Raw genomic sequence first — 24,233 nt, 5'->3', positions numbered from 1 at the left:
ATTTTTCAAGTGCCAATATTTTTTTGTCCGATTTTATTCAAATTATCTATATAAAAATTGCTCATGAAATTTCTTTTAGTTATTTAACTGTAGAGAATGCAAAAAGTTGTACAAGATGCTCTAGTCCTGTTTCTTTCAAGAAAATATTTCCGGATATATTATGTGTCAATGTTGCCAAAAAATAATGGGTACGCTGTTGATAGAGCTTTCAATGCAGCTCTGCATGAAAGGGGTCAAACAAGAGGCAAGATCTCTGCAAGTATTGAATTAGTGATCATGGAACTTCAGTAGTGTTTATTGGAAAGGTGCAAATGTTCAAACAAAATTTCTTGAAAATACATTATGGTCATGTGAGAACCTCTACACCACTTGATGTGAATTGACCCAGATCCATGAGTGTGAGAAGAGGAAGAAGTCGATAATCTGTCCAAATTAAACTGAGGATAATTTGCTGTTGTGTATAATGTTTGAGACATTCAAATTGGCTCAAGAGCTGATCTGATGTAGGGTCTACTTTACGTTTTCCATGATTCAGCTAAATCACTTAGCCTAAATGCCATTATGGTGCCTTGGAATAAGTCATAACTGGTTTCAAGTCCCATATGTATGGCAGTCTGAATGTTAATCTGTAATGACATACTTTAGTCATCAGTATTACATCTAAATCTAATGCTCATTTTCAAATAATTAAGACTAATACTGCCTCGAATTTGTTAACAGATGCCTGCAGAAACAGAATTTTCCTGTTACTATAGGCTGTGTGGTAGGTTTGAAGGCTTGTTGAATGCTGGGAACTGTATTCTAAAGCTACAGCTAATTCAAGTGCAGTAAATGTTGTGACTAAGTGTTGTAAAAAATTAATAACATAGATTAAACACTCATGTTCTGCTGCAAGTATGTAAAGAAGACTGATGTGGATTACACAGTTAATTTCAACTAACATGAATTAAACAGATGTGTTCTGCTAGTGTAAATAGTTGTGTGCTTTGTAACCATATGGTTTTTTCATAGTGATTCATATGTCCAAGTAAATTGCTTGTACATTCTTTGAACATTTTCCACTGAACAAGATGGCACAGTGTTGGAAATTGGACTCATATTTGGGAGAACAATAATTCAAATCCTCCTCTGGCTATCCTTTTCTAGGTTTACTGTGGTTTCCCTAAATTGCATAACATGAATGAATGCTTGGAAAGGAAAGGACAGGACAGGACAGGTCCAATTTTTTCCCTAGTTTGAGTTGCTCCATCTCTTACTAACTACGTCATTGATGAGATGTTAGAACAGTCTTTCTTTTTGAATATGTTATGTATGAACTTCCAGCTCATAATATTTGATGCGACATTTATTTACCATTAATAGAACTACTACTATCAAATAGATGCAATTCTCAGACAAATATAGCAGTATTTGTAATTCACTTTATTGTTTTACTAGGCTCTATTGTCATTCTTGGTGGTGTATATCTGGAGGCTATTTGTGTGCTGACAGGCTCCTTGCATAATGTTTATAATCTGTACATAATCAGTTTTGGGAATCTGATGTATTAAAACAACATTTTTGAATGATCTGCACAACGCTTTCTTTTGAAATATGGTGGTGGTCTGTGTGTTGAACAGGCAGTTTCACTATGTATTCCATAAGGTACAGTCAAATGAAAACAAGACAGATGAATGGGCTCACATATTGCCAAGGTTGTTTAGAGTAAATTGCAGAAGTTTCACTGGGAAGACCTTTCAGGTTCTCGATACTGTTACAATCTCTGCCCGTGCGATTTCCAGTTCTTTGGAGGCATGAGGAAAAATGTTTGTGACCGTTGATTTACTTCTGGTGAAGAGCTGCATGCCTGGGCACATCATGGTTCTGTTGCAATTGCAAACATTTTTCCATGAAGGCATTGGCTGTCTCGTTTCACAAAGCACTAAATGTATTTAGAGTTATGGTCATTACTTTTGAGTTAATAAACAGTTTACTTACCATATTTTCTTTTATTTGTTTTGTATTTTACATGTATCTCTTAAAAGCAGATCAAGGAGTAGGGAACTCATCCCTCTTAAAATTGGGGCTTGTTAATTTTACTCTATGGTTTTTATTCAAATTTGCCAGAGATAACATGGTTTTTCTTCTTCAGGACTGAGACCACTCTGCAGTATACATACGAACTTTGTCTTGATCGTGAGAGGATGTTGATGTTCTCAGTTCTACTTTTACCACAGCTTCATTCCAAGATTGACATAGCACATCTCTTTCCTTCTAGTTTGCAGCAATTTTCTTCTGTTTTGTACTCCTCAGACAGACAGACATAATTGCAGCTTAATCTGTATTTCAAATTCCCTCTTTCTCCAGAAATCCAAGATCTCGTTCTGGATTTTCTCCAGGCTTATTCTTAATGTTATTATATTTGTTTTTTGGTCATTAGAAGTATGAAATTATGGCACTTTTGTGTTTCTGCAAAGCAAATCTGTAATCACTTTGTAGAAATATTAGTTTGTTTTGTATGTATCATTTCATCATTGTTCTTTTAAATTGATTATTCAATTATGTTTCAACCACGTTTCACTTCACTAGTGATTTAATACCGTACCAAAAGGCTCTTGTGCCCATACTTACTTACTTACTTACTCACCTCTATAGCCCTTGTAGGATCTAGGCCTCCGTCACAATATCCTGCCATTCTGTCCCGTCCATGGCTTTCCGTCTCCATCCTCTGACACCCAGCTCTTTTGTGTCTTCTTCAATTCGTCCACCCATCTCTTTCTGGGATGTCCCTTCTGTCATCTGCCTCAAGCCTTGCCATCAAAAATCATCTTACATATGATGACCATGTGTCTGCCCACTGCAATCTTCTTATTTTAATGGTAGTGACAATGTCAGTTTCTTCAAAAAGTTCTTCTAATTCTACATTCGTATGGATGTGCTAACCTTGTTGATCGTATATTGTACTGTATATTTTACACAGAACCTTTCTCCTAAATGCTAAGGATTCTTTCCTCATTTGCTGTCGTGGTCCATGTCTCGGCACCATACATATCAGCTGGTCTTATACTTGTTTAGTAAATTAGGATTTCAGATTTTCGTGACAGTTGTGAGTCCCTAAGCATGGGTTGTGTGGCAAAGTAACATTTGTTGTGTACTGCTGTTGTAGCTTTCACCTTGCTGCTGATGTCATTTCTCTCTGTGATAGTCGATATGAGGTACTTGAAATCTCTCACCCTTTCAAACTCCTGTCTGCTATCATGAGATTTGGTAGGTTTCGCTAGTTGGTCATTGCCATATATTTGGTATTTTTGTCATTGACTACAAGGCCAAGTTCCCTTGTACCTCTCTCTCCAGTTGTTGATAGGTGTCAGCCAGCACAGCAGTGTTTCGTGGGAGTATTGCCACGTCGTCTGCGTAGGCTAGGTACTGCAGTGAATGATTAAAAATGGTTCCTCCTCTATAACTCTGTCTGATTTAAGACTTTTTCTAGGCAGAGGTTGAATAGCCCTGTCTCAGTCTCATCTCCACTTTCACTTCTCTGGAAATTTTGCCCTGTATTTTTACTTTACAGTTGGTTTCACTGACGGTCATCATAGTAAGTTTAACAAGCTTCTTAGGTATTCCAAACTCTTCCATCACATTCCACATTGCCATTCTTGAGATGCTATCATAGACTTGTTTAAAATCGATATAAAGCTGCTGTATGTTTATTTGATGTTAATAACATTTTTCGGGTAGTATACATAATGTGAATATTTTGTCAGTTGTTGGCCTATTTCATCTAAAGCCACTCGGATATCCTATTCTTTTATCCACATAGGGAGTAAGCATCCCAATTAGGATCTTGGAAAACAATTTATATGTAGTATTTAGTAGGAATATTCCTCAGTAATTCTGCAGTTTAGAGTATTTCCTTTTTTATGTATGAGGCACATAATAGCTGTTTTCCATTCCATTGGCATGCTCTCCTCCTACCAGATGCTCAGTACTACTTGTGTATTGCTTTCCAAAGTGCTTCCCCACCGTATTGGAGAAGTTCCGCCTGGATCTGATCTTCTCAAGGTGCCTTATTGTTTTTTAAGGTCTTAATGGCTTGTATCACTTCCTTATTTCTACCAGTTTGTCTTGTTCTAATCCTTCTACTTCTGGGTTCAGTAACTCTTGAATGTGTGCTGCCCATCTGTCATGTATTTTATTACTCACCTCTATCAGATTCCCTTCTTTTCTTCTGCATATATGTGCTCTGGCTTGAAATCCGGCCTTTCCTTCTTTAATCACTGTTCTCTCTCAACTCTGTGCTGTGAGACTTTTCTTCACCGGAGTTTTGGCATCGGAATGTCTTGCACATGTATGCTCGCCGACAATGTTACCAGCAGGGATCTGTGATGTGTTTGGTGTGGTTTACATTTGAGTCAAGCAATGTCAAATTGTCCAGACTGGTTGCTTGACAATGTTAGAAAAAAATTGATATTCGTTAGGTGAAGTCCCTCTTGTTTGGTGGACTCAAAAATATTTTATTGGTTATCATTTAGAAACAGCAGCCATTTTTGTTGCAGGCCGCAAGCAGTTTTTAGCATTTATAAGCATCTGTGGTTTTTTAAATTATTTAGTAATGGTTGCCCCAGACCTTTCAAATAAGAAGCATTTAGTTCAGCACACACCATGATCACCTTGCTGAATGTACTCCTTAATATATTTGTAATGGCTCGAAGTTATTGGTAAAAAAAAAAAAAAAAAAAAAAAAAAAACCCCTCCCTTTCTGAACAGTATTCTGCCAAAGGAATAGTAATTTCCCATCCTTAATATTTTTTGTGCTATTACATGACACAGTGTAGTTACTTTTTATAGAGTATCATTGATGAGACACTTACACTTAAAAAATGCACTATTTTAAAAAATACGTCTTGAATTTTTCCTTCTTTGACCTGCAGTATCTTTGTTAGGAGACCAGATTAGAATCTGAAAATTTCACACTTGATAGACCTTGATTATATCAAATGCTTCAGTATAAATTTCAACTTGAGATTCAGTGAAAAGTTATGGAAAAAATAGCAATATGAGTAAAAGATATGTTTCTTAGTATCTGCAATATCTGGACTAATGGATAAAGTGTATCAGTTACATAATTTGAACAAATCTGTGATCACTTAAAAAAAATAATGAGCTACCTAATTACATTGTCTTGTTCTCTTCTTATTTGTTTTTACTACATTGCTCATTAAACAACATAGGAATTTCTTCACACACTTTGAGTGTTCGATTAAAAGTTTGCCCTGACGTAGGTGTAAATTGGGGGGGGGGCAGCTTCTTCAATACATGTTTAATAGGCATCCAGGTTTTGATGCTTTTCAACTTTTTTAAACGAGAGCCTTGGTTCTGGTAGGTGGTAAAATGTAACATGCACATCTTGGTTTTAACACTCAATATTATCAACCTTGGGAGTCCCACCACAGTAGGCCATAAATGCAAGCCACTACCTCCATATTTGGAACTGTCAGTGGTACAAGACTTCCACATTGATGAAGTTTTGATATTTTCCCCATGATCATACATTTGTAACTGTCAATTTACAAACCAGAACTTCCAAAAGATATTTATAGTCGACAATAAGATTGGCCCCATCTATCATCAACTTTACATTCTGGTGATACAAACAAACACACCATTATGGGTGCTAGGTGCCCCTGTAGCAATATGATACCACTTTAGTCCTAACTCACAACATTTTAGCCTTCCAATTTTAATGTCAGTGTTTTCTTTTTTGAATTCAGTGAATAGTTCATTTAAATCATACAGTATAAATAGTTTTTGTCTCTGAACCTTAGTACCATTTTCTTTCTTTTTTGCAAAGCATCAAATGGCTGTAATTGTCATCCTCATAAAACCTAGTACCTATTCAACCATGTTTTTGTCCGTCAAATTTGGTGCATTTTTCTTTGTTAATGCTGGTAAAAATTCCCTGCTCTTTTACTAACTGCTGTGTTAATTTAATCACATGTTCTTACACATTATATTTGCACTAACTTTAGTTCGACTCCAAGAATTCAGTAGTAAACCTGATGATTTAACTTCATCCATGTTGCTCAAAATAAGACGTTTAATTATTAGCTTTTCCATCAAATCATTACATTCAGTCATGGAATTTTTAGAAATTCCATCTGGTTTAATGCAACTTCTCTTTTGAAATGAGACTTACACATTCTTTTTGACAGTAGTTGCCACTTTCTCAATTTTTGTGTTCAGTGCAAAAAGTCTTTTTATCACTTAACTTTTCCAATTTTAGTAGCAGGTGATACATGTAGGATTTCATAAGCTAATTTCACTTTTTTAATAGTTTCTGATGAGTCACAAAATTCTTTATCTGGACTGTCACAAACCCCTTCTTTGTTAATGACAAATGTTTGAGAATAATGTGTTGGACACAGTGAATTTCCTGGTATTATTTTGATAAAAGGGCTTTTATATTTAGAATAATGATAAAACATTATTCCTCTCAGACCTTTTGTTACAGGCTTCTTATGTTTCTTAAAAGCGTCCAAGCAAGTCTGGCCAAATAGTTCTTTAAGTAGTTAATTTCATGGTACTTGCTAGTTGAATTAACCTCTGAGCAAACTCATTAGTAAAACATCACTTTTTCTTCTTCACTGTAATCATCAGTTAAAGTTATGTCTTTAGGAACTCTCCATAACACCTTTATGGCAAACCAGACATTATTACATCTACATGATTACTCTGCAATTCACATTTAAGTGCTTGGCAGAGGGTTCATCGAACCATGATCATACTATCTCTCTACCATTCCACTCTCGAACAGCGCGCGGGAAAAACGAACAACTAAACCTTTCTGTTCGAGCTCTGATTTCTCTTATTTTATTCTGATGATCATTCCTACCTATGTAGGTTGGGCTTAACAAAATATTTTCGCATTCGGAAGAGAAAGTTGGTGACTGAAATTTCGTAAATAGATCTCGCTGCGATGAATAACGTCTTTGCTTTAATGACTTCCATCCCAACTCGCGTATCATATCTGCCACACTCTCTCCCCTATTACGTGATAATACAAAACAAGCTGCCCTTTTTTGCACCCTTTCGATGTCCTCCGTCAATCCCACCTGGTAAGGATCCCACACCGCGCAGCAATATTCTAACGGAGGTCGAACGAGTGTAGTGTAAGCTGTCTCCATAATGCTATGAAATGTGGCATAGTTGCTCTAAACATGAAGTGCAGCAACTACTCAGCCAACCGCTGAATGAGGAGGTGGCCACTGGCAATATTTTATTTTCAAATACAAGTCAGTTGAGGTTCACAAATAGTATGTATTTGCATAAGGATACAATGTCAAGATTTGAGTTTGTGAAGAGCGTAGGAATGAGCTTAATCAGAAGACACAAAAAGAGAAGGCTTCAGATTCCAAACCTACCAGATGAATGGAAAACTATTTCAAATGTTTTGGGTGAAGAGCAGTGAGATGGTGATTCACCAAAAAGAGTTGTGGACGGCCTTGATGTTAATAAGGCATTCCTAAGAGAACTGAAAAGCCAGCTCAAAATCAAATGTAATTCAGAGGGTCCCATGGTGTTCGACCTTGGGACATGTGGCCTACATACACAACATGGTGGCTTTGCAGCAGGTTGTAGTAGCGTTGGTTGGAATCATGTTCAGTTTCTGAGAGCTTGATGTAATCTATTTCAAAATGTTTCCTCTTGCCAAGCTGGTTTCAGCAATATTACAAGCACCTGTTGTTTCCCCAAAGAAGTTTTGTGCTGTCTAGTAGGAGGAAAATAAAATAGTGTCAGTCTGGGCTCAGCAAACATTTAAAAAAGTGTAAAGGAAGGAGAAACTCTTGTGCAGAAAGGTATGCAGTATACTGCTGCATCCATTTTTGATAAGCTAGCACTCGAATTCAAAAATCTTAGCAGTAATCCATGCGCTTTCAAATAGAAACTTCAGAATTTCCTCGTGGGTCACTCCTTCTATTCTGTTGAGGAGTTCCTTGAAAAATTAAGTTCATTCTTCTTGCATTGTTGATTGTGTTTAAGTAAACTTATGGATTGTCTTCTTTTGGGTTCATAAACATTTTATTTTTATCTGTTATACTTTATGTTGTAATTTCATGTACTGACACGTTCCATGACCTTGGAGATTTGTTCCTCAATTTGGTCCTATGGAACTTCCATGTAAATAAATAATAAATAAAAAGAGTAAAGAAGGAACAGAGGTAGGTAACACAAAAACCTAAGGTCACTACTAGAATTCCTAAGAGTCTTTGTTACCCCAGGTAGTGTGTAAGTCTTTGAGATGCTGATAGTTCATCTTGCCCTTTTTGTTGCTCAGGTTTATGACTAAATTTTAATGAGATGCTCCCATGACTCCTTTTCTCTATAATTCCTTCCAGTATATTGTCAGAGATGTAATTAGAAAATTTGTCCAACCAGAAATTTGTAGAAACAGACTACCTGCGAAACAGATCTGAATGATAACAAAATCAGTTACAGCCTCGTAAAGTGGACATCAGATAAAACCAAAAATACTCTGGGTCAGTGTGACATATCGGAGGAAGTTGTCTTGGCATTGAGGAATGAGTGCCTTACATTTATAAAGAATATGGAATCCAAAACTCTGGATGAAATATCCCTGGCTAATTTCTTTACGAAGGGCATTCCATGTTCAATCCAAGAAGTAGCAGTTGATGTCAACCATGAGATGAGACAGTTAGGCATGGCATTGACACATCTCACTACCTTAAATTGCTTTGTTGGTCATGAGGCTAATGCCATTGCCCATGAGTTCTGAAGTCTAGTAGAGACCATGTCAGTGAAGGAAGTCCTTAAAGAATTTTATGTAGATTTTGTTCGCATCAATCAGTTCTGTATTATGGTTGTTGGGAACAAGAGTGGACAAAAAATACGAGGAGATTTGTCAGTGTTGTTTGCACTCTCTTCCACGGCAATGCCAGCCTTGAAAGAGGTTTCTCTGACAACTCCATTCTGTTCAAAAATTTGACTGAGACCTTTCTCATTACTGTTTGTGCTGTTGGCGATGCGGTCAAGATCACGGAGGGTGTTGATCTGAGCAGTTAATGCACATCTTTTAAAATGCACATGGTAACAGGTTGCCACAAGTTCTGGAAATTGGGGAATTTCAAACATGTCAGGGAAATACCAGGAAAATTTGGAAAAAAACTGGAAAAATCTTATTTTTGGTTTATTTACTGAGTACATGCATTGCTTCCCTACTCCCTCATTCTTACTGCTTCTCTCCCTTTGTACCACTTCCTTGAGACTGCTACCAGCACTGCCCCCACTTCTTGCCACTAGCATAGCAGCTGCCGATGGGAGGCAGGGAGATGTGAAGAGTGGTTTGTTCGGATCTGAGTCTCGGAGGCTGTTGATGCAGCAGTCAGAGACAGCAGTCATGTGTGCACAAGTTGTGTCTGGGTGAGTGTGTATGTGTATGTGCTCTCGTTTTCTGACAAAGGCTATGGTCAAAAACTTAGTTGTTGAGAATGTGATTGTCTTTTCTATGTGCTTGTCTGCGGCTCGGCGATCGTCTGTACAGTGAGTTGCTACCTGTCCTAAATAGTATGGATTCTCATAGCATTCACACAAGTTGTCTGCTGCATGGATGACCACCGTGGTCTCATTTAATCGACATGATGTCTGTGACGTATGAATAGCTGGCCACACAAGTAGACTTAAAGACGGGCCAAAACTGCAGGTCATTTTTGTGGGTATCTCAAATGGATTGGGCCTGCCGATCTGAAGGCCATTGTTTTCCACTAATCTGCAGGCCCTGCCCGTTGGATCTAGTTTCACTGATCTGCTGACAGGTTGGGTCTGTTTATGTGTAGCATAATGCGGCGGCTCTTGGTGGTTTGTCTGTGGACCTAGAACTATGGTGCCCCTTGGCAGGCTATGGGCGATGGCTTTCAGGAATTGTGACTGTATCACAAGTACATTGTACAGTGTGGCATTTTATGGATATTTTATTTATTATAGTACATTTTGACGATTCGAAAATAGTTTATATATTAGAAACTATGGGCAATACAGAGAAGAAAATTGTGGCAGTTCATACTCTATGCACTCGTGTATTTCTTGATAGAAAAATCTCACAATACCTGTAAAATAATAGACATAACACAGTGAGCTATAACCAGCAATAATGAACATAGTAGAACCAACATCTTATTGATAGTCACCTTTGGTGTTTGTTTACTTAACTTTTCCCTGCCTTATACATTTCTTTCAAGAGGTCTACTTTTTACTGAGGTTATTTCTGAAATCAGTGAAGCTGTTTTAAAACTGTCTTATGACTCCAGGGAATTTTTTTTTTTTTTTTTTTTTTTTTTTTTTTTTTTTTTTTTGTCACCAAATTTGGAAATGCATATTTTTGTCACCAAATGTGTTTCGTTTTATTGAAATAAAATAACATTAGTGGTCTTAATGAAACATATACATGATTTGGCTTTCTTTCTCTGCCTAAAACAGTTCATCACAAAATATGTCGATGCTAGTAATTAAGATTTTTACTCACAGACTGAGAAATACGTAAGTCCTTACATTTTTTTGTCAACTTACGTTTTTACTAAACCTGGAAATCAGGGAAATACCAGGGAATTTCACTTGAGAAAACTTGTGGCAACCTTGGGTAGGTATAGTAAAACAGTAGCAGAGAAAATGAGAGCTGTGAAGTCCTCAAAAGAAAATTAGGAAAGAAGGAAGTGAGTACAGACAACTGAAGAGTGTTAGAAACTATAAAAATAAAACTCGTGGAAAGTGCTGAGAAGAGGTTTTTCAGATTAAAGAAGTAATTCTATCACTAAAAACAGCTTGCTTGTGACTTCACATAAGTCCATTTGTGTGTCCTTATCAGACTAGTCTGTTACTGTTTCTTCTCAGATTCAGGAGAATGATATCCCACAGAGTTATGTGCTAAGTTTCAATCTCTTCCTCAGTGCCATCTATGGGCTTGTGACCTCTGTTGGGCTTCTGGTTACCCCGGCATTGTTCGTCCACAATTTTTGCATCTGGTGCAGCTCCCACTTGATAGCATACATCTGCTGAGCACCAGCTCCAAGGCGACATCCGAGGGGCCTCTGCGTGGGCCACTGCCCATAGCTTCCAGTTTTTTCCCCTCCAAAACGCAAGTTATGCATTTTTGTCGTCGACCCACAGTACACCCTGAGCCAAAACTTTACTTAGGCAACCAGTTCCTCAGTGTTGTAGCACAGTCACATTTCTTAGGCCTTATTTTTGATAACAAGCTGACATGGCTGCCCCGTATTTGCCACATAAAGACTACATGTATGCGGAAGCTTAATGCTCTTTGCCTCCTGGTCCACATATCTTGGGGTGCAGACCATTCCACTCTCCTCCATCTTCACTGTGCTCTGGTCTTGTACAGATTTGGTAGTCAGGTTTATGACTCAGCATCTCCTTCCACTTTGAAACTCCTCGACCCTTCCATCATTGTGGGATTCCTCTCGCTATTGGTGCCTTTGCGGCACTAGTTCCTCACAGAAGTGGGGATTCTCGCTCTACACATCTGATGGAGCCAACTCCTTGTTTCTTACACAATTGCCGTTTGCCAATTCCTTGACCATCCTGTGTACCCTGTGCTCTTTGCCTACGAGGGATGCCTCCCTTTCAACATCTGCCCATGGGTGGATTGCCGGTTGGTATACGTCTCCACTTCCTGCTGTCGGGATCTTCATATCCACTCACTGGACTGTGCCCTGTGTCTCTGTCCCTCATATGGTTTTCCGGCGTCTTGTATGTGCCATCTGTGCAGAGTTTCAGGGTGCCACCATCTTTTACACTGATGGTTCTAAGACAATCGATAAGCTGGGATACACTTTCGCATCTCCAATGGGCTTCGAACACCATTTATTGCTGGGATCATGTAGTGTGTTCACAGCAGAGCTTCTAGCCATTCACGGGGACCTCCTTTTTGTTTCTCAGGCCTCCTTCCACAGTTTTCTAATTTGTTCAGACTCTGTGATGAGCTGCCTGCAGGCTGTCGACTGTTGCTACTCTTGTCACCCTTTGGTCTCTGCTATCCATGACATTCCCTCTGGCATTGCACTTGCCGCCTGTTCAGTTGTCTTTCTCTGGGTTCCAAGACACATGGTCATCCCAGGGAATGCACTGGTTGACCGTTCAGCTAGAGGAGGAGGTACTTATCCCCATTTTCTTTCATGATTCCAGATGTGGGTGTGCAGATCTGCATCAACTCTCTTCGACCAAATTGGAATGCCATCTGGAGCGTTACTGCTCATGGTAATAAACTCCACACAATCAAGGAGTCTGCGGCAGTTTGGCGCTCTTTCTTTCACTCCTCTCAGAAGTAGTTCACTGTTTTATGCCATTTACACATTGGTCAAACGCAGCTCACCCATTGTTTCCTCCTATGTAACGACTCTCACCCCTGTTGTGGGCGACGATATCCCACATATTGGTGGACTGTCTCCTTTCGGCCCTTCATGTTAAGTATAGTCTTCCCGATTCCTTAAATTTAATATTAGCAGATGATCCACAGGTGGTTGAACTGGTTTTCAGTTTCCTCCATGAAAGTAGATTTTATTTCCAGGTGTAAGGTTCTACTTTAGTCTTGGAGCAGGGACTGGTTGGTTGTGGTTGGGACTTATTTTCCAGTCTTCTCTGTCTGTGACTCCATGACTGCCCCCTTGTTTTTTCAGTTTTTGGGTTTGATCTCATTTTTCATGCCTTTCTTTGTGAGTGTTTTATGCTCATTATTTTATATATAATTTGATTTCCCTGACTGGATCTGTCCACTTTTAGTGGACCTTCTTTCTTCTGTGATTAACTTTGGAATCGCAGGACTGATGACCTCGCCGTTTGGTCCCTATCAGATAATATATCAATCAGTCATGAAAAGGTCACCTGTTGCCACACAATGGATGTCCAGCAGCTGTACTTGTGTGCGAATTATAGCCTTCGTCGCCAATGAACAGCGGTCAGTGTAGGTGCATGAACTAAATACCTGCAGTGGAGGCGCTTACACAGCAACGTTTGCTGAATGGTCTTTGAGGAGAGACTATTGTTACCCCATTTATTCATTTAGGTGGTTAGTTGTTCAGCAGTTGCATGTCTATTCACCTGCACACATCTCTGCACCCGTAGTTCACCCCCCATCATCTACAGCTTGTGGTGCACCACTGTTGCCTCAGTGCTGGTTTTGGATAGTGCTATTTTGCCATGCACAGTATACTTTAACCATGGTGGCATTTGAACAATTTATAAACTTAGATGTATTGGAAATGCTTCCACCCTTGGCCCAAAAGCCCTTTTGGATGTCGGATAAATCACTGCATTAAGACGATGACTCCACTGTTTTCTGCATCCCCCAACATGCCTTACACACCGTCCCCTACTAGTGCTGCCATCTGTGAGTGGTTCTTGCACATTGACATCAAACATAGGTGGTGGTTACATTAATGTGACTGAATTGGATAAATTTGTGTTAGAGTGCATCTGTAAACTTACGAACATTAGTGTTACAGTGCATCTGTAGACTTGAAAATTAGTGTGGAAGACTACAGTGAGGAACATTACTATTTTTTTGTTCATTTTACATTTCACACTTAATTCTGTTGTCACATCCTGATACATTTACTTCTTGGTTAAAATAAACAATGTTGATTTTTAAAGCTTTTTTTTAAAAAAAAGCTCAAGAGTATGACCCTCATTATCTTCTTGTACATTGACAGATTGGTAGATTTTCTCATTAAATCGATCAAAGTTGGTTAGGCTCCAAGCACAATGCGAACCTGGAAAAATCAAAAATTGTCCTGGAAAACTCAGTAAAAAAATTTTTTTGAGCATTGCTTGACACACAGTTAAACTATCAGAGTATTTCTACATTCTATCTGATCCTGTATAAACTATTTATTCTAAAACCCTCATCATACGTCAGTTGGTCATTGTACCTCCGGAAGGTACAATCAGAGTGGACAGTATTTTGTGGAGCAAAATTTGAGAAATTTTTATGTTAGACCTAGTTATTCGCATGCAGTGAGTGGTTACTATTTTGCAGTGCAAAATTTGAATAATTTTTATGTTAGACATAGTCATACCAAGGTCAAAAAATCATAGACACTTAAAAAATAAAATTGATTGCTGATGTTGAGCAAATATAATACAAAACTGGCATATTGTAATCAAAATAATTAATCACAGCCTTTATAAGTGAATGGAAAAAAAATTGTTCATTTTGTTCAAGCATTTTATAAAGAACTAGTTATAAAAAATAGCTTTGTCTATGCATTTTTTTTGTTTCTGATATTATTCTCAAATTTTTGTCTTCCATCATGATTTTACTTCTTTATGATAGTCTATGAGTTAAAATTACCTATACTGTAACAATCAACACTGCACTGTTGAAAAGAGTTCATTTATTTTTTTCATCTGCTGCTTATTGAACTTGTATAGCTGAGCTGAATTTGCACATGGGCAAGGATGATCCAACAAGGGTAGTTCTTGGGAAATAGGAACAGCACATTCATCTGTTGATGATGCCATTCAAAAGAATTTGCTGGACCATGGTATGCCATAAAGGAGACAATTACATCTTGCAGCTCATGAGAGAAGCTAATTATATGTCCCACCCACCACTGATTTTCATAAACACAAGAAACAAAGTAGCTCACAGCAAAGCCATCTAAAGTATACTGAGGTCTCTGCATTTCACATACTGTAACAGGCTATATTTTGTGGAGAACTGTTCTTGTAATGTATATGCCACTCTTAAATGGAATTCCACTAACGTACTTTCATTTAGAAGTAAGTGTTCTGCATTTTGTAGTAATTTTCATATGGTCTGTATAAATCCAATAGCATCTCTTATAGCATCAATGCTAGAGATTAAATCTTGTTACATTCAAACAATGGAAAATCCAGGCTGTTTACAGAGGCCTCCTAACCCTTCACATGTTGCTGAAAATGTCCACTTTTTTGTCTCAATTCTTGTTTATTGTTTTCCAAGTAAAAGTGGAAAGCGGTTTTTAAAGAGATACTGCATTCTCTCTCTCTCTCTCTCTCTCTCTCTCTCTCTCTCTCTCTATCTCACACACAGGGTTAGGAAATGTGTGGTCTCTGATGCTATGTCATCAATTATGCTGACAGCATAACATGCATGTGCATTATCATGAATGAGATGGTCACTGACAATAACGAAACAGTGTGATGTTCCAAGTATGTGAGCAACACCTTGTGAATATCGACACTTGTGATGTTTGCCAGTGGCAGTGTTGAACTTCGTTCCGTAAAGCAACAAACCAGTTCTCAGCAAAGTCAAAATGAAGAACTAATGTGTCAGTAGTGTGGACTGTGGCTGATTTTACTACTGCAATGGCCTGGATCTGAATCCTATGGGTATGATGATGAGCTACTTCTTTAATGAACCAATGCCTCACCTCTGTAACAAACTTCATTAGCTCGAGTATATTCTTCACCTACTCTCCTCCCCCCCACAATGCATAGGTTATGTCATTGTCAGTATCCTGAAGCTATAATGCTTCAATGACCATTCCTCCAACACCAGGACACAGAACACACTCCTGCAAACAAAATTTATCTTACAGCTCATGACATGTACACAAAAGCATCAAGTCCATCTCTGTGTACTTCTTGCCAGTGACACTGCTTATGATGAAACAAATAAGTTTCAAATTAGTGCAATAAACACATGTGCATACTTCCTTCACTGGCTGGCATTTTACCCATTTTGGTTGTAAGGAGTAGAATTTCGTTGGACCATTTTCCCCTTTTTCATTTGAAGATATGTTTGTCTTATTGATCTTGTCATATTTCCCTTTATCTTTTTTAACGTTTTCACTAACTGAGATAACATCTGCATGATTAAGACTTTGCCTGCTGCAGTCTTTGTCATCACTTAGATAGTATTACGGAGCAGCATTAAGTGTATAATTTTGCAATGGATGCCTACAGGAGGAATCTGGGCATGCTCAAATATCTTTTTCATTCTTTATTTATCGAGCTTTTGAAATTAAATAATGGGAGGAAGTGGGTATGTATTTCTATATCTGCTGCTTGGAGTAACTATCTGATAACATTGTCAGTAATTGCTCCTTCTCAGGATAGATCTCTGCCGAGGTAGTAATGTTTAGGTTTTCAAACTACATATCACATTGGGTTGAATTGAATTGAATTTTATTTGATCCTGTAAGATTACATCGTGTACAGTAAATGTACGTGTAATATAGGACATGTCAAAGTATTAAAATTCTTTATCAATTATTTTTCTACACCTTTAGCTTACATTTTTACATCACTGATAATGAGTAACAATATATACAAATTTAATGGCATAAGTATTCTGCAACACTGTAAAACTCTTTTTCAATGAGATAGTCTTTAAGTTTCTTTGTAAATTCATTGTGAAGTACACTATCTTGCAGGGTTTTGGGCAGACTTCTTAGTAGTCTGATACCAGAGTACTGGGGTCCTTTTTCTAGCATTGCCAGTCGGTGGGGTATGCTCCGTACTTCATTCTTCTTTCTTGTATTGTGGGTGTGTACACTAGCATTTGTAATCCAGTCCTCACGACCTTTTGTGATGTACATTATTGTTTTGTATATATATATATAATGATGAAAAAGTTAAGATACCTAAATTCTTGAAACAGTTTCTGCATGTTTCAGAGGTCTTTCTTCTTAAAATGGTCCTAATTGCTTTTTTTTTGTAATGTGAACACTCGTTTTGTCTCTTGTTTGTTTGAGTTTCCCCACACCGTCACTCCATACTGTAAGTATGGTTCGAAAAGTCCATGATACACTGTACACAGAAGGTTCTTGTCTGAATACTGTGATAGCTGCAGCATTAAGAATATGACAGAGCTCAGTTTCTTACAGACATTATTAATATGTTTTTTCCATTTCAGTTCATTATCCACAAGAATACCTAAGAATCTAGCAGATTCTACTTCTTCCATTGTTCTACATTGTTCTAAAGATGTTGATATTTTGTTCACTGATGATCCTAATTTCTTTGGTTGTTTGTTTTGGTTCTGATACTGTGTCATTACTTCTGCAAAAGCTGATTAGTTGTCCATGATGATCAGATATTTTTGTCTGAACTACATGTGACTCATAGTTACACATATTAGTAATTATGTTGTCAATAATTGTCTCACTTTGTGAAGTCACTCTTGTTGGTGCAGTTATTGTCACTTTCATGTTATGCTGTATTAACACTTCTTCAAAATCCTGTCTTATTTTTGTGTCTTTTCCCATGTCAATGTTGAAGTCTCCACATATAATAAGATTTCTCTTCATATTCATTCTCAATAAGCTTGCAACTTTTTTTAGAAAGATGCTAATATTGCCACATGGTGACCTGTGCACACAAAACAGTCTAAAATCCTCTGCCACTATACCAGTAACTTCAAAGTCTTTTTCTCTAGCTATGGGAAATGTAGCAACTTCACTGTTTACATTCTTTGAAAGAGTACCTGTTTTAATATATATACAAACGCCACCACCCTTATATTTAGATCTGCAGAAGTAACTAGCTAGTTTGTAGTCCTTTACTGCCACATTATGTATTTTACTTTCAGTTAGTCCATGTTCACTTATGCATAATATGTCTGGTCTTACTTCACTCAGGAGTACTTCTGCTTCTAATTTTTTGTTACCAAAGTATTGAATATTTTGATGAAGTACTTTTATGTAATTTTTATTTTGTTGGTTTACATGTTGTGAGCTGTATTCTGGGGCAAATTCTTTAGTATCGTCTTTTTTTGTATGGTGCTTATATTTCTCTTTTCCAGCTGGAGTGTGTGATTTTTCATCCCCTTCAGGCCATATTAGTTTCCCTTGCATCTAATGATTTTGCAGACATCTGCAAACATTCTGCTGAACGTTACAGACCCCAGTCTATTTAAATGCAAGCCATCCTTCGCTAGTGAGTTTTTACATAGGAATTTGTTTGGGTCTATAAAAATTGCCCCAAGACGATCACATTGTTCTTTAAGAGCACAGTTTATTTTGGCGATATATTTTTCACTCACCGACCTTCTGTTTATGATTCCGCTAAGTATCAGACGAGATCCTGCATACATATTTCTTGCAGTACGAATCATGTTTCTTGTTTCGCTTGCCATTTCTTCCTCACTGCTGCTCCTTAACGAATTCGTCCCAACATGTATAAACACCCCATTATAGTTATGTCTGGTTTCAGAATCTGGTTCTGTAGTATCTTGTCTTGCATTTACCATATTTTTAAAATGTTTACCGAGTTGATGCGTTCTAATACCAGGTCGTACGTCGATCTTGCAATTGGGGACAGCGATATTCTTCAGCAGCGAATCGCCAATTATTAAAAAGTCATTTTCCTTTTGTTGCGTTATCTGTCGCCTTGTTTTTCCTTTTGCTGTATGTCACCACCTTCCATTTATATTTATCTTCCGGTTTTTGGCTTACTGAGTTTACCGAGACATCAACGGGAACACTTGAAATGTTGTTTTTACAGTACGATCGGTCATTCGTATTTTCGCGATCTTCTTGCTTTTCTGTTTGATGGCTTTTACACACACAGGACTTCTTTTCTTGTATTAATGTATCGTTTTCTTTCTTGATGGTTGAAAGTTCGGTTTTTAATGCCTCAATGTCACTTCGTAGTAACTTTATAATTTCGTTTTTTGTATCAACTGCACTTACAAGATCGGCCGTTTCGTCACGTAAACAACCGTGACATGTCCACGGAAAATCATCGCTGACGAACTTTAGATTTACTTTCGCGCACTTTTCGTGTAACCAGAAGTTGCATTTGATACACAGAATACCCTTCATCACACGCTTTTTACATTCTCTACACGAAGAACTGTTCATTTTTTGCCTTTTTAACGAGAGAGAAGCGTCACTACACTTTCCTATCGGCGCCATCTTAAACCGAGCACATGTAACTTATCTTTTGGTTGAGCACCAACTGCATGTATTTCACAAAGCTTTGAAGATGTTGTTTGTGTAAAACATGTTTCAGATTCTTCCACTTTTCTTTGTACATTCTGTTTTCTTTTTGTGGTTCTGATGTTGCCTGGATGTTTAATGATCGATATATTAGGGGCTACGACAAAACACAAAACTGCACATGGGCAAGTTCTCACTAGTGGAGCGCTGTAAACAGTGTTGCGAACATCCATTTTTTACCCTAGAAATTCAGTGATAATGCGAAATATACAGAATATTTAAAAATTTCTAATGCTTTACACACAGAGGTATTACCCACTGAGTTTGCATGAATTACCATCACATTACCCAAACAATACATTGTGCAATTTTCATAAGTTTTGTGATAGGGTTATTTGAATAAATAATTTGTAAAAACATGTAAAAAAGGCAGTTTTTAAAATGTTAGTAATTAATATTTATATAATAGCGATAGCTGGAACAAACAAGACATTGTTTATAATTATATGTTGTATCTAGTAATATAAGAAGAAAGTCTTTCCAAATTAGAAAAAAAAATTCAAATTTGTGTATTTTCTTTGTAAATCTGTATGTTAAGAGAAAGTCCATTAATGTGTGCGTGTGCGTGCGCGCACGACGGGGATGGGGAGAGAGAGCTAAATTTGAACGTAGAACGGGGGGGAGCCTTAAACCTTAATTTAGTTCTCTACTGTTTTAAGAGTTGTGTACAAAATATACATTTTTCAAAGTTCTGTAATTTTCAAAAACCAAGGTAGGTGCGTAACATTTTTTTCCATAGAATGCGCATGATATAGAGGCCTAACATTTATTTTTTTCCCAGAGAAATTTGTGATTATGAATTGAGGTGTCCTGTATGATTTGAGATAAAATTGCCCTACATCGTTTTTGGGTCTAATATTATACTCACACTTCACACTGTTTTATAATCTTACCAAAAAAACTTTACCTGAAAAAATGTTTATTTAAGGGGGAGACAGAAGGCAATTTTGTACCTAGTCTGCCAATACTATTTCACACTTTGAATTGGTACATTTTCAAAGGAACTATAAGTGTTAAAACAGTGAAATTTTTGCTGAATGTGTATAACATATATGCTTGCATTTACAAGTAAAATGAACAAAATACCTCTTATGGATTTGAACAAAAAGGTTTTAATTCTTTCACTAATAAAATTTTACTTTTTTTGAATACATTAATTATTATAGAAACAGTTTCTGTTGTGTTGGTGGTTCTCAATTTACTCGTAATAACCTATAACTACCCTGAATACAAATTAGCCAAATTTCATATTTATAGTCCATTTAGTTTAGAAAATAATGGTACACAAAAGGCAAAAAAAAGTAATTTTGAGGAATATTAATTTAAAGTTTAGTATTGCAATTTTAGCATAGTTATGAGAATTACTTACCACTCATATTTTATTGTACCATTTTGAGCACCATCTGAATTGTAATGATCTTCTTCCCTTCTCTTGGTCCCTGTTCTTTTCCATCTAGCTTCTTTTGTTCATTTTGAATTAGCAATTTATGCTTTGTGGATTCTCTCTCTATCTATTTGCACCAAGGATTTAGCAGTGTTTCCACTAGATTTTATGCCCAATACTTCCAAAACATCCAATTTCCATGTTACACGCACATTGAAGCTTAAAATAGCATCATAAACACCAAATTTGAGGGTTTTAATATGAAGAAATACAGTTTTTGGTAACCAGGTCCAAATGACAGAAGTCACACATTCAATTAAATTTTGTGTTTTCCCATGAAGACATTTCTTCAACAAAATATCTTTATAGTGATTTCTAAATATAGGTTTAATTTCATTCATTACTGCTGCAGGTAAAGAATGTTTGTTGTCATATATTTAATTTCTTCTGTACTTGCACCAAGTGCCAGGATCATTCGGGCAGAGACAGTGCTTAGGATTTTCAATTGCAGAAAGCTTATGGAAAAAGATAGGCTATACAGCTTTTTTCATATTTCCCAAATTCCCAACATTTCTTCGTATGGCCAAGCCATAATAATTCTGTAATCTATCTTTTTCAACTTCTGTCTTCTTACCATCTTCCAGTACTATTTTTTACTTTTCTTTTAATAGTCTTCTCAACATGGACCCTATTCTCTTCAGGACATGCCCCTTGCATTCAAATTTATAAGTTGTTACATTAAGACCATAGGTTTGTCATGCACATATCAGGTCATATGCCTTGCTGTCACTGTACCCTAAATACTGTATGTGTCTTGACACCTCTGTTTGCCACTGAACAATAAAAATCCTGAGAACTCCTGCCGCTTGCGTCCCACCACTTGGGAAGTATAATTTATCTGCAGTTACGTTCATGCTCTTTTTCAGTTACTGCCACAGTTATACAGTACTTGCTTAGAATCTCTACATCAGTTACCTCGCCTGTATCAAATTATGTAGTTGTCATGACTCCATTTAGTGAATATGGCCACATTTGTGTCAGCTACCATCAAAACATGCACAGATATTACCACCTTCACTGTCATCCGTTTACTTGAGTGCTTCTTCGGCTGCTTCCTTTATTGAGATGTTACAAACTTCAGTAACAGCAGTTCCAATAATTTTACTGTAAGTCATAAATTTTGCAGGTGGGTTTGGAATGTCAAGTAGTGCACATAAGAGTTTGTCCGCCTCCATCCCTTTACCGGTAGATCTGAGACCATAAACTAGCCTTATATTACTCTCGTACAAATTGTTACTTGCCATTTCTGATGTCATTGTTGTAGCAATTACACCACATTTTATACAATTCAGCATAAAGTTTGGCGCAATACCTATGCGAAGATGCTGATTCTCTCCCAAGGATATGTCACCATCACATATTCTGCTCACAGTATTTTTGGAAATGAAATCACAGAGCATTCTAAGGTTTCACACACACACACACACACACACACACACACACACACACACACACACACACACTATTTCCAAATGAGAGTTTATTTCCACAAGCTGACTGGGAGGAAATGCCTTGAAGACACCGCAGTTCCTGTCTTGAGGTGCTGACTATCTTTACCTCCAACATTCTTGGTGCCTTTGACCCACTAACCTCAATTACTTTATGTATGTATTTCCTGTGAATTTTAATTTAGGCATGAACTACTTCATTATTATTTTTATGAAAATGTGCAAAATCATAGAAAATATAAGTCAACACTTACTCCACTAAGTACAACCAGTAGCACTCGAAAACAATAACAAATATGACTGGAATGATGAGTATCGATAGTAGATACAGGGTAGGAAATCTGGATGCAATACAACAAACAATAGAAGCAGGAAATAATTTGTGTGTGTGTGTCCAGAAAAGTAATAAAAATAGTAATGAATTAGGGGTATGATTGTCTCATGCAATTATTGTTATTTTTCCAGGTTAAAAGAAGTTTCAGAAAAACTTAATCGTTTCGGAGTTGTGACACCGGCTGCGTTGGCTAATTTGAAAATATCAGTGAAGAGAATAGTTATTGGTCCAACACATTTTGCTCTTCTGCTGGACGATGGACGTGTGTGCAGAGTCTCATTCTCTATTATATCTGACAGGCTAGATCTTAGTAAAAATGATTCCTCAAAAAGGTAATTAAAGTTTCCCATTTACTGTTTTTATAGTGTTAGTAAACCATTCATATGAAGGCATCCAACATGTCAGTAATTGTTTGTGTAAAAATTGTTATAAAGAAAGTTGGTGATTACTTGTATTAAAGGAAATATTCAATATTAAATTGTCGGTTCATTACAGAGTTCCTTCTTTGAGGAACTACTGACAGTGAATATAATTTCTGTAATTCAAGTTTAATGACATTGTTATGTGGCATGTGTAGTTCATGAATACATGAAGCTCCCCACTCTTGATACTGAGTAAGCCTACTCCCAGCATCTTAAGTGTCCACAGTTCTGAACTCCCAGCGGTAAACTGTGTGAAATGTGTCAGTTCAGAAGGCAGAGACCTTTCCTTTAGTTCAGTTCAGTCTCCAGATATGATCCTCATCTCCCTTGGACTGTCCTTTACACTTTCTACATAGTTCCATTGTTTTCTTATGTCTTATTTACCGTGTATCTAAACATTTTTTTCCAATCTTAGGAATTAATTTTTGTGAATTACTAAACCTGAGAACAAGTTTTTCCTTTTTCCAGACCCTATTAGATAAGAAAATACTGATAAACACTCTTGGTGTCAATAAGAATAAATAAATCTTTAGTTGTTCCCAATATCCATGTTCTGGAGTAAAGGCCTGGGTTAAAATTGAAAGTGCCCAACTCATCCTTGGGCAGGGGATTGCATGTACAAAGGAAGTTTGTAAATTGCGCACTTGGTTTGTTCCTAAAGGTCATTTAGTTTTTAGAAGTATTAAATTTTGCTTCTGATTTAGTAGTTTAAAGGTGTTATGTTTTATTTGTATTTAAACAATAAAAATGAACTAGGTAGTTCATTTTAACTAGTTCAATAAGAAGAACTATCTCAAAAGGAATGGTTCCATTAAAAGAACAACTTTGCCCATCTCTAATTGCTATGGATTTTGATTGTTGTTATTTTATTAATGTTGTGTCCAGGTTATAGAATGTTTTGGTATTATACTATCAGTATCAACAATTTTTTGTTAGTAAATAATCCCCTTGGAACTTCCATAACATCTGTTTAATATTTATACAGAGTGACAACATATTCATTGCTGGCAAAAAAGTGAAGCGCCTAGAAGGGGAGGAGGAAGTGAAATGAAACTTCACTTTTTTTTACGGAGTATGTGATGTTATTTCAGTGCTTACATAATTGAATCAAATTTACAAAGAACTTGACAGTATGAGCCCCCTTATCAATATGACATCACACCCCTTGTTTATTTTACAGCTCCCATGTCAAATGCAAACAAAACGGATTTTTGTGGGTGGAGCTATCAAGTGAATTTAAATACAATCACATAATTGCAGAAGGCTGAAACATATTATTAGTTTCAGTTTTCTGATTTCATTTCCATGATTTTGGCAGTCAAACAATAATTGTCTTGCCAAACAATGAAGTTGTTTTCTTCGGTTTGCTAAAGAAACTTGGCTTTCATTAATATTTTTTGGTGAAGCAGTCAATTTATTTGAAATGAAGCATTTCATTCCACAGAATAGGCTGATTCCAAATGTTCGCTGAATTTCAAATGCACATTTTCATCTTCTGGTATGTACGGCATTTTGCTGTAATAAAGAACCAAACATGAGATAGTACTTATGGTACTTCAAGAAATGTTCATCCCAAAAATCGCACTGAAAAGCTTA

At 37.0% G+C, this 24,233-nt stretch overlaps 1 protein-coding gene across 1 annotated transcript in view; it reads left to right on the top strand.

Moving 5' to 3' along the window:
• The window catches only part of LOC124777488 (E3 ubiquitin-protein ligase UBR5), a 344,177-nt gene that overhangs the window by 5,377 nt on the left and 314,567 nt on the right, over positions 1–24,233 (top strand). The window contains exon 2 of the mRNA XM_047252926.1: positions 22,347–22,547. Within this exon, the coding sequence (XP_047108882.1) occupies positions 22,347–22,547 (201 nt within the window). The remainder of the gene's footprint in view (positions 1–22,346; positions 22,548–24,233) is intronic.

Source organism: Schistocerca piceifrons, chromosome 2, assembly GCF_021461385.2.
Source record: "Schistocerca piceifrons isolate TAMUIC-IGC-003096 chromosome 2, iqSchPice1.1, whole genome shotgun sequence".
Taxonomy (NCBI): Eukaryota; Metazoa; Arthropoda; class Insecta; order Orthoptera; family Acrididae; genus Schistocerca; species Schistocerca piceifrons.
This window is presented reverse-complemented; position numbering and strand designations above follow the sequence as displayed.